This window comes from Hyaloscypha bicolor (genome assembly GCF_002865645.1).
Source record: "Hyaloscypha bicolor E unplaced genomic scaffold K444scaffold_87, whole genome shotgun sequence".
Lineage (NCBI taxonomy): Eukaryota > Fungi > Ascomycota > Leotiomycetes > Helotiales > Hyaloscyphaceae > Hyaloscypha > Hyaloscypha bicolor.
In genome coordinates this window covers 3,251,301-3,262,189 of record NW_020194589.1, presented here as the reverse complement: position 1 = coordinate 3,262,189, position 10,889 = coordinate 3,251,301, and the positions used below count along the sequence as shown (strand labels likewise).

Genomic DNA, 10,889 nt, shown 5'->3' with positions numbered 1-10,889 from the left:
TCTTTTCTCGACAAGCACTGACATCCGCAGATTCACAATGTGCTTGAACGCGAGTCGGACGCGTCCTCCAACCTCGAAAATAGTTCTTTTATCCGATCATGATTGTTGTCGGCGGCCTAGACGGCATTGGCAAAAAGGAGCTATGTCTTCAAGTCCAGTATATTTTGTTGTAGAAGAAGTGGTGGTAGAAATTAAGGGAGTTGGTTGCTTAATGGAGGAGGGGAGATTTTCGAGTGTCGCGAAGTTGGTCATCATGTTGAAAGTCGACGGTCGACGCGCTTTCCTTTTCGCGAGCTCGGGTAAAATTCGGGGCAGAACCTAAATGGAGTTAGCGGCGCCTTCCCTCCAAACCCCTGCAACTTTACAACAAAATAATTTTTGATAGACCGCTCGATAAGCTGTCAACAACACCAGCCAAGTTGTTTCTCGACCACACTCCACAATGTCGTCGCGGTTTTCTTTACAGAAACCGTATGTGGTGGCATCCCTACCGAGGCCCATTGATCGTTCGAATGGGCGTTATGTTGTCGGTGAGGTTTATGGAGGGGTGCCGGGCTTGAAGAAGAGGAAGAGGTCAGAGCTGGCTGTTGGCATTGATGGAGAGGGCGTGAACTTATATGATGTAAGATATAAAAGTATTCCCCCCACACAAGTCTAACAATAATCTAGGTCTCGGCATCGAAATTGATCACGTCCTACGCACTCCCTCCACAATCACTCTTCACCTGCTCCCCAACCTCTCTGAGGACCAGAGCTTCGAAGGGTGCAATTGAACGCCGTACTTATGTCTCAACAATTGGGCCATTCCCTCAAATCACTCTGTTTTCCGAGCTTGCCGAAGGTTCCACCCCCACACGGTCTTCCACTGCTACTTGCAAAGTCGAGAGTTCCCAGCAGCCGATCATATACATGGGAACAGTCACAGCTATTCGGAGTTCTGACGAGGCTGTGGGTACCTCGGACTTACTTGTGGTTAAGAAAGATGGGGAAATACAGTGCTATGATGGGAATACTCTTCGGGGAAGGTGGACATCTCCTCCCAGTGCTTTGGTGCGGGAATTTGCAACACCACTTAGAGAATCTGAGGTCGAATTTGCACATCTCACAAATGCACACTCAGCGAGTCAGGGAGTTCTGAGAGGGCGCCAGGATGTCTTTGCGCTGTTCCCCCAGGAAATTACCGAAGAGGGATTTAACCCAGAGATACTCGTCATCGTCACAAAATCAAAAGATTCCACCCACCGGACTTTACATATCGTCAGTCTGCCAAGAAGATCAATGGTGAAACAGAACGATCTCAAACACTCCGTTGACTCTCTCTTGGCTGTGGAGATACCCTCCAACGCATCAGCAAAGACTCCTACTGACACACCGTCATGCTTCAGTATCCAAGTTTCTGCTGGGATCCTGCAAGTACTAGAAGAAGAGGTTCTAACGACCTTCGACCTCAGCGATACTCTGCCTAAAATTCAGTCTGTCCTCGTGTCCGTTGGAGCTCAATCATTCATGCGATTGTCCGGCACATCGATTATGGTCTCCTCTGATCACTCTATTAACGTGTATAATCCAAAATATCAGTCTAGACTTGCAACAATCGAGTTAGATCTGGGATCGAATAACGATTCTCTCAAGAGAAAACGGGATTCGTCCGAGGCCATCAACCGAAATCCAAGCAGCTCTTGCAGGTTCGCTACCTACTTTCAAAGGATTGGAGTGGCAGTTGCGGTCTCAGATAACAACCTTCTCGCTATACACGTCGAAGGGCAACATGATTCTAGCGGGAAACTGCGTGCTGCAGGTCTTCTGATAGATTCTATTGGTCGCTCCGTGAAGGCACATGAGCGTCCAGGGAGGGCTAGAGGTGAATCTAAGAAGTCAATCTCGCTTGGCTGTAAGACGTTCGACGCATATCTTCCGGGTTCAATTGGAGACACGAAGTGGGAGAAACAAAAGGCTGGGGCAGAGGATTTATTTTCGGAGAATAATACGGTAGAATTTGATACGCTCATGGTATCCCACCTCCAAGGTCGAACGCCAATGGCCAATGGATCCCATTTTAAAGAGGGAAATGCGAAATCACACGACAAGAGACTTCAAGCCAGGGGATGCCATCCAGGCGTTGACCGACGATGGGTCTTATTTGCTCTGAGCAAGATCTTCACCATATCTGAGACGGAAGCTGGGGAGTACTCACTGAACATATTATTCTACCCTCCGGATACATTCATGTGGCTTATAACAAATGGGTACCTGACTATCACCAACATCGAGTCTGCGTTGAGAAGCAACGGAACAACTGTACTCTCCATCGCACCTGGGCAGTTAATCAATGCGGTTGTTGAAATAGACCCAGACATGGATCTTCTCCTGGCGCTACTTAGCAAGAATTACTTGGGGACAGCGGAACTCCTCCATGCCATTCGGAAACTTATGGCGAGTCTTGGTCTATTAGGAGAGAATCCAAGCACTAAACGAGGACTTCTTACAAACGGGGGCGACCTAGAATCCGCAGAGGGTATCGAAGAGCAACTGACGAAGTTGGAAGCAGAAGCAGAGCAAGACCTGGAGCTTGCAGAATACCAATTGGGACCCGGTTCAGGCATTCGATCAGACGCGTTGAGTTTGGCTCTCTCCAAGCTGTACAAGTGTCCGAATAGCGCGATTATACACGGTCTCCAGACCACGTTCACTAGTCAGGAAATCGTGGGCCTCGTCTATCTACTTCGATTTGAACTCTCCAAGGGATCCTGGATCACGAGATATTTGGAACCAGATCAAGGAGAGATTGTGGATGCCGACGCAGAGGTGCCAGACAATGCAATCATCCTGATATCGAGTCTCCTGAACAACTGTGTGGATGCTGTTGGAGCTGGTGGATGGTTGACTGGCGAAGCAAGATTGGTGGACGGCGATCCTTTCGAGGCCGAAGATTTAATTTCAAGTCTCAAGCTTGAGGTCAGCGCTGCGTTGGAAGGTATCGAAGAGGCAGTCTATCTGAAGGGATTGACATCAGAAATGATCCGATATGGCGATGGTGTTCAAGCGGCTTTGCCAAAGCCTGCATCGGATTCTCATACTGAGAAGCGGAGCAAGCCGATCATTCTTCCCTTTGTGGATCAGGACATCAGGACATTGCCACTGGGGCTGAAGGCGGAAAAACAGATCTCGCTTCTCAAAGTGGCTGCAGGAGGGGCGGTCCACAAACGCACGAGGCGAGACATCGGATATCTCAAGAGCCAAAAGGTTGGGAAGTATTCTCGGGAGAGAATCATCATTTGAAGGTCTCTCCCCACAATAAAAAAAATTAATGCCTTCTAGCCACTCCAACTGCAGTAGCGTCATGCACAATCACGAACTCACCACTGAATTGCTTAGCGGGCCTGTAAGAGATGGGGAGCTTGAGGCTGAGTTCCCACCCAATTACCCAAAAGATGCCGAGTACGGCTGCGCCACTCGTCTGTGACACCTTTTCTTTGTTGCATGCGAATTGGTGGTCCAACGCTAGACAGCCCTGTCCCTCCTTCCCCACCAGTCTGGTTTATCAGCCCTTCATTGAGGGTGAGCGCTTCGCGACGTCACACTTGTTGCTGGCCATCTCACTGCTACCTATTTTTCAGCTGCAGCCTTTCTCCTTTCTTCTTTCTTTCCTTATTCCACGTTCCTTGCCAAGTATATACCCAGGTCTCGTTTGATTCAGGCGTCGAAGCCATTTGCCGGGGAACAGTTCGCATTGTGGGGTTCCCGCGATCATCGAAGTAAGGATCACCATACCCCAGGCATCAGACGACATCCACGAAGATCAGCGCATTACGTGCGGAGAATGGGGTTTTAAACGCCCCTCGACCGCCGGGGAAACGAGAGAGGAGTGTCAAATCACGAAATGAGTTTCGGCGCATCACCATCGGATGTTATAATCGTTGTTGCGTTCTGCAGAGCGCTGCATCGCAAATGCAGAGACGCTGGTGGGGAGTACGATGAGATCAGAGATGAAGTTCGAGGTATGCATATTTTGATGCTTTAGGAGCCTTTCTGGGTCTCTTTTCGCAGCGTTGATTATAGAAATGGCTGACCCATCGCAGGTCTGCATACCGTCCTCAAACACCTGAAATACGAAGCCGAAGCTCCCGAGTCGCCTTTAAATCGCGATCGTGCAATATGGGGTCGACAGCTAGAACCCATAATCGGGGACTGCGACTTCACATTAAAACAACTTGATGGCCTGTTGCAGAAGTACGAAAGGTTGTCAAGTGGGGGAGGCGGCGCAAGGAAGGTCAAGCTCGGGAGCAATGACATGGACACACTTGGGTCGATCAGAGTGAAATTGATCAGCCATCAGACGAGGTTGACATCATTTCTGGATAGGATTCAGCTACATCAATCTGGCGAGATGGCGCCAACCTTGGACAATCAGGATGGACAGCTAGATGTCATTCTGGATAAGGTGGATGCAATCGCTGCAAGAATTGGCCAGAGATCTGGAAGTATCTTGACTGGTTACGACGATGACGACAAAGAAGTGTGGAAACAATTTCGACGAGAGCTTATTAAGGAGGGATTCTCGGATGATATTTTGGCTCAGCACAAGGTAGTATTACATTTTCCAACGATGAGTCCTGACCATATGCTAAGTCTGATCTTTACAGGATGTTCTCAGAGCGTATATACGCCAAATAGACCAAGAGGGACTGTTGGATGAGATGCCCCCGCGACTCCTAGCGCCAGCTCAGCAGACAGGAATTAATCCGCAGCACTGGCTAGATAACTTGCACCCGTCTCCTCCACCATCCGAAGGACCTCCTCCAACTTTCGATTCGCTGAATACGCCAACGGATGATGGCAGTGCAAAGGAAATGGTTGTTCGCGAAGAGAATATGAAATTTCCTCAGTCAATGAAGTTCGAAAGACGCAAGCCAGAAACGCGGCATAGCGATCTTTACGGACAACTGTAAGTGAAGGAGGCTTTTGTTGATGGTTGATACTAACAACTTCCAGGGATTTTCTCGAGTCATCGAAAGACATAATTCCACGAACGACCCCTGCCGTACCGACATTAATCGCATCAGATGAAAAGGAGGTTCAGTATTACAACACAGATGGATCATCGGATGAAGACTCGGAAAGCGAGGGTTCGTCCAAAGGCCGACATAGAAGCCTTATTCCGTCGAAGGCTCCACCAATGGGCGTCGTAGTATTCACTAGTGACTTGTTCCAGTCGTTCAACTCGAACCAAGGGTTGAAACTCATGCTACCCGGCTCCCCGACAAGTTTCAGAAGCAGCCAAGGCTCTTTTGGCGAGGAGGATAATATGCGCTCCATTGCAATTCGCCCAAAGAATCCAGCAGAATTTGGATCTTCACCTTCCCGGCCAGGCGCGATTCCTATCCCAGCAGCAAGTCCAAGAACTTCCAGTGATGGATTCAGCACCAGCCCAAGGCCAGAGACGATTCGTCTGGCTCCAGACGAGCATGGGAATGAGATCCCTCCTAATGCCCACTGGACAAAAATCAACCGCCGTCTTGTATCACCAGAAGTTCTGGATCAAGATCACAGACGATATGAAGCGTAAGTTCGTTCTAATTCCACCCCCCAACAGGCACTGATACAACCAACAGTCGTCCAGAGTGGGTAGCAGTCCTCGGAGTCCTCACCCGCGCAGAAATCGAGTCTTACGCCGCCCGCTCGGCCGAGCTTCGTCGTCAACGGAATCGAGCTGCTTTCCCCAAAGAGACCCCTCCGCCTCAACCGCCACGTCCTGTATCCATGCCACGCGCCAACTCCCACCCGCACACCGGTCACGACACACCCTCGGCAACGGACTCAGAATCGTCAGACTCTACACACCGCCACCAACAAAGCCGAAATCGCCCAGGCCGTGGGTACACACCATCAGATATCCATGTCCCCATCTCCGGATATCCCAATCCTTTCGGCCAACCCATCCCAATCAAAGAATCCGCCCGAGGTCCTCCGTCACCAAACTGGAGTCCACCAAGCTCCATGCAACATGGCGTCCGGATGGCGAGCCCACCGAAGAACCTCAGTGATGGAGGAATCTGGGTTCCTGCCCAGGGACAACAAGGTGGAGTGTATTATCCACCGAAAGAAAGGGAGAGGGAACGGCAACGATCGAGCCGGAGGCATTATTCGCACGATTCCCAATCTAAGAGCTCCCATTCGGGTCGAGACAGAGACAGAGAGAGGGAAAAAAGCAAAGACAAGAAGGCATCACCTCCACAAAAAGTAAGCCGATGGAAAGAGAATTTGACAGCTGCTAGTATAGGTGGCGCGGCTGTCAGTTTGTTGAATGTTTTGAGCGAGGCCGCAGAGGGGCTTTGAGGTCACGAGGTTAATGTTAATGATTTGATGAGTTACGCGAAAGGTCAAAGTTGTATAACGAAGGATGACTGATGTAGGATTTCATGAGTTATGAAATACATAGCGCGGTGTTCTTTCGTTCGGGGGCATGCTGCTTGTTTCTTTGGTTGGATGTTGTACGATCATCTTGGAGACCCAAAGATATCTTGGCGGTATACAGTAAAATATATTAATAGACAATGGACAGCTTCTTTCATTTTAAATATGTACGCGAAATAAGGGGAGGAATTTAAAAGGAGGAGGCTAAAGGGGTGGCACGTGACTGAATAAGTACCTGGTCTGTGCACTGAACTTTCCCATCTTTCACCCGTTCATCTTATTGTTCCTTCCTCACCATTTGTATAAGTCAATAAGTACATGCCGCATCGAATTCTGATTTTTCCAAGCGCTTCTGTCATTCTTTATAAACTTCGTTCCAGTATTACATGCCTTCCTGCCGACCAATCATTGACGACCTTGCGCAACTTTATCTCAACTCAACTCGCTTCCGTCTCCGTACAACCACCATCGTTTCATGCCGGAGGATCTACAGCAAGAGGAAAGACGATTTGACTTCACAAGCTATCCACAAGATAGGGTAAAGTTTCCGATCTTCTTTCAATCTCGCTTTCGTGCACGTGTTAAGCCTGGGGTGCTTAGCCTTCGTCCCTATCCGCACGAGTGTTCCACTTGACTCCCCGTCTTGATCTTTGTCAACTTCTTCTCTCTTGTCAACCAGCATTTCTGGACAACCAACCGCCATGTCCGACACTGACACTGCCATACTTCTCGGGACAATCTCAATATGGATTACAGTGACCTTAGCCCTCGCTACATTAATCGGTGTTGTTGGTCCCTGAAAGGCCTTGACATCAGCATACACAGATTGGAATCGAGCCCTTGATGAGGCGCATGACACACAGTAAGAACATATCACAAAAGGTGTTGATATTGGTCGAAAATTCCGGTTTCTTCGGAGATCAAAGGTTCCTCGACTGATCCCAGCCACGACCACATATGCAACGAACAATCTCCCAGCTCTGAATCCTGCGGTGGATGGCCAGTGGGCACTGGAGGAGATTCGGCCACCTAAATTCAGGACGGGGTGGGCGAAAATATGCCGACTCTTGGAAGCTTACTCTGTTGTACAGAGGGAGACCGAGGTAAGCACACGTTCCCTGAACTCAGCCTCGCGGTGGACGAAAAAGTCAGCGCTCAGTTTCAAATGTCACAAGCTAAGTCGAGTATTTTAAACACCGCCCTGCCTTCTCGAATCCTTTCTTGACTTATCATACATTCAGAGTCTACCCTTCTCAAATGTACTGGAAGTTCTTGGACACTCAAACCCTCGCCCTTGACCTGGGACACTTGGATCGAGTGCTGCCTTTCTGTCTACCATGAATCAGGCTCCAGTGCTAAGTGGTGGCAGAAACAGACGCCTTCACATGTCTTGGAACTGATGGAGCGGAGGAGAGGGTCGAATTATCTATCGTCATGGTCATGCTTGGCTTCCAGTAAGCAAATGCTAGATTCTAGTCATTGGCCTGCTGGGAGGGTATGGGGATTGCCAAGATAACGGCAAACTCATTGCGCCAACCATTCGTCGGGGCCTTGATGAAGAAAGGACCCTTAGTAATGACAGCAATTCCGGCCCCGATCCGTCTTCAGACACTTCGGATTTAGCTACTTCACCTGATGGATTCTCATTCATTCCCTTGAATCGAGTCGGAGGGCCACGATCTCAAGCGTAACTGGCGTTATCCAGAGCCTGAAAGCCACTCGTCGCACTGAACCGAACCTGGGCAGCCCATTGTCTTTCCATTTGCACAATGAAGATGAGGGAGGGAATGTTCTAGGCGAGAAGTCTTCAAGTTTGGAAACGCTTTTCTGGCTGGTTGAGGGATTTCTCCCTAGCTTGCAAGGAAATGAGATGGTTTACAGCTTAGAGGACCCAACGCTGTACCCTCACCCGTTTCATTCACCCAAGGGATCAACAGCCAGCCAGCCATGTCTTGACATTGATACAAATGACAGCAGGAATCCTCTTGTGATGAAACCTTATCTTTCCAAAGACCGCCCCCGCTCGCTGGGACTTGCTATGGAAGTATTTTGACTTCAGCGAGAACGGATTTCCCACTAGTCAAGAGGTGGTAAGGCGGACTCTCAGGGACGACTATTCTCGACTAGTTGTCTCGGCATTGCTGGAACATTCATGATCAGACACGAGCTCGAAGCTATAGTTTACGCCTTTCTTTCCCAAAGTCGAACTCCTGCCAGCTTCGTTATATGGAGAAAAGTACCACATGTTGGACAACGCTGCTTGTCAGGACAGCATCTTTTATCTCTGGGCTGCTACCTATTGTTTGGTCTCTGAAAGCTTCAATCCTGCTGGTAATGACCCCAGAGAGCTGGAATTTTATCGCAGATGAAAAGACATGACGAGATTTAATCAGAGAACTTCTTGAGATCACTATCTCTTCGACGAATTACTATCCAAAATGTCCCGATAATCTGTCGCGCTTAACGACCTCATTGCAACTATACTTCTAACAAACACACCGTTCCAAGAACGAGTTCGGCAGCTAGTTGAAGATTATGACAACGACGTCGAACCAATCACGATATATGTCAGTATAGAATCCTCGAAAGACTACAGCAGGATAATGGCAAACATTTCTTGGAATATCGAGGAAGAATTTACGACGTCTTGTCTTTCGAATTTTCAGCTCAATAATTTGGAAATCCATCGAGCTGATCTGCTTCCGGCGGCGTTGCGAGCGGCGACAAGATGTGCATTATGGACGACCTTGTTGGATTCGGAGCTACTTCTGGATTTTGTGGGCAGCTTGAAGAACATCGCGTACGGAGAACGCGGCATAAAGTGACAGGATTACAGGGCATGATTATATGCAGTCCACTAAAGTGCCCTGTAAGGTCTTACTTGCCCCCTGAAGGGTATTTTGCAAAAAAAAAAAGGGGGGGGGGCTTGCAGGTGGGGTAAATTACCTGATTAAATTAATCATATTTGAGGATATACTTTAGCTATATACTGCTTCTTTCTCTTGGCCCTTCTTTCATCCTTCCTTATACTTATTCCCTCCCTTTAATCTAATTACCTCTTTTACGTAATGAGGAATTGCTTTAATTCACTCTTGAATTTTCCTTTAAGGGAGATCCTCTTGGCACTTCTCGTACCTTACCTTTAGCTTCTTTCTATTACTTGTGGGTCCCTGCTTTATAGTTTCCTTCTTTATATAAAACCACATAGGCTCAATAGTATTAAGGTCAAGTAAGTTGCTTAGCCAAAGCATTTTCATAATTCTCCAAAGGTTATAACCCCCTTATTAATAATAAGATTTATAAGCTAGTACATTATTCTCCTAAATAATAGTATTTTAATAATCCTTTAAGCATTTCTTATAAAGGGCAAGAGCTTTATAATAAGGATCTCTCTTTAGTATTAGTACTAATTAATGCCTTTATATTTATTCTTTACTATAAAAGCTCTAGTTTTCTCATTAAACTTTTATATTTTTCTCGTTTTACCAGATTTCTTGCCATAAATTTTAATCTAGTCTCTTAGCTACTTCCTTTACTCTTTCTCCTACTTTTATTTATTAGCTTTCTTAATCAAGAAATTTCTTGTATTCAAATTAGCTTTTCTCTCTTGCTTTTATTATATTATCTCCTTTTCCCATATATAATATGGCCTCTTTTTATTATATAAGAAAAACCACAGAATATAAACTCAGAGAAGCTTTTCTAGCATCTCCTTATATAATGCTTATTATAAGCTTTCCCTAGAAATGTCTAGACTTTTCTTTCCCTCATATATTGCCTAATTGCACTACTATCTTGTTTACAAAAATTACGTTTTTCTAATCTTCAAGACTCTAATACTCATGCTCCAAACACTAGTCTAGCCTCTTCTTTTTATTAAACTTGTTTAGGCCAGGCTTTACTATTAATTTATATTAAGAGTAGCTAGCTACTATAAGAACTTTCCAAATTATCCAAGGGGCAATCTCGTAACCTCTTCCTTACTTCCTTTATAATAATAGCACAAGAGAAACCACAAGTAGTCGAATTTTGAAGCATTACTTGCAAAATACACTTGATTATCCGATCGGCTGCCGCCAGCTTTACACTAGACCATACACTTCAAAGCAAGCAAATCGAGCAAATCAGAAAGCCGAAATTTGGGTTTGAGCGTTTTGATTTACTGCGATTTTGCGCGTACAATTGATTATGAAATGTAAAGCTAGCGGCAGCCGATCGGATAGCAAGCAAGATTACAGGCTTACCAGAGCAAGATTAATTAAGTACATAAGAGGTTTCCAGTGACATATCCTTATTTTCTCTTTATTTACGCTACCTAGCAAGGCTTGCAAGCTCATAAACACGAGTTCTGGATACTCCTATAGCTTTCTTAATACCCCCTGCAAATCGCTTTTGTTTAAGTATATAAATAGCCTTGATTCTAGCACTAGTGGAATGCTCTTGCATATAATATCAGGCATGGTAAAAGCTATGGA

The 10,889-nt window shown here is 46.7% G+C and overlaps 3 protein-coding genes across 3 annotated transcripts; all 3 read left to right on the top strand.

Moving 5' to 3' along the window:
* Positions 1-442: 442 nt before the first annotated feature.
* Positions 443-3,279, top strand: K444DRAFT_531146 (uncharacterized protein; the record flags this gene model as incomplete). Its single annotated transcript, XM_024874960.1, has 2 exons — positions 443-622; positions 670-3,279. 2 exons carry the CDS (start codon positions 443-445, stop codon positions 3,277-3,279), a joined length of 2,790 nt encoding a protein of 929 aa, XP_024736221.1.
* Positions 3,280-3,550: 271 nt separating this feature from the next.
* Positions 3,551-4,856, top strand: K444DRAFT_429701 (uncharacterized protein). The gene is made up of 2 exons (XM_024872758.1): positions 3,551-3,998; positions 4,080-4,856. Exons 1-2 carry the CDS (start codon positions 3,881-3,883, stop codon positions 4,694-4,696), a joined length of 735 nt encoding a protein of 244 aa, XP_024736220.1. The 5' UTR covers positions 3,551-3,880; the 3' UTR covers positions 4,697-4,856.
* On the top strand, positions 4,496-6,534 carry K444DRAFT_429682 (uncharacterized protein). Its single transcript, XM_024872757.1, has 3 exons — positions 4,496-4,945; positions 4,993-5,562; positions 5,613-6,534. Exons 1-3 carry the CDS (start codon positions 4,698-4,700, stop codon positions 6,334-6,336), a joined length of 1,542 nt encoding a protein of 513 aa, XP_024736219.1. The 5' UTR covers positions 4,496-4,697; the 3' UTR covers positions 6,337-6,534.
* Positions 6,535-10,889: the final 4,355 nt, after the last annotated feature.

Coding starts and splice junctions, on each gene's coding strand:
- K444DRAFT_429701 (XM_024872758.1), top strand. CDS start 3,881: ATGAGTTTCGGCGCATCACCATCGGATGTTATAATCGTTGTTGCGTTC. Junction 3,999..4,079: donor GATCAGAGATGAAGTTCGAG/GTATGCATATTT, acceptor GACCCATCGCAG/GTCTGCATACCGTCCTCAAA.
- K444DRAFT_429682 (XM_024872757.1), top strand. CDS start 4,698: ATGCCCCCGCGACTCCTAGCGCCAGCTCAGCAGACAGGAATTAATCCG. Junction 4,946..4,992: donor AGCGATCTTTACGGACAACT/GTAAGTGAAGGA, acceptor AACAACTTCCAG/GGATTTTCTCGAGTCATCGA. Junction 5,563..5,612: donor GATCACAGACGATATGAAGC/GTAAGTTCGTTC, acceptor TACAACCAACAG/TCGTCCAGAGTGGGTAGCAG.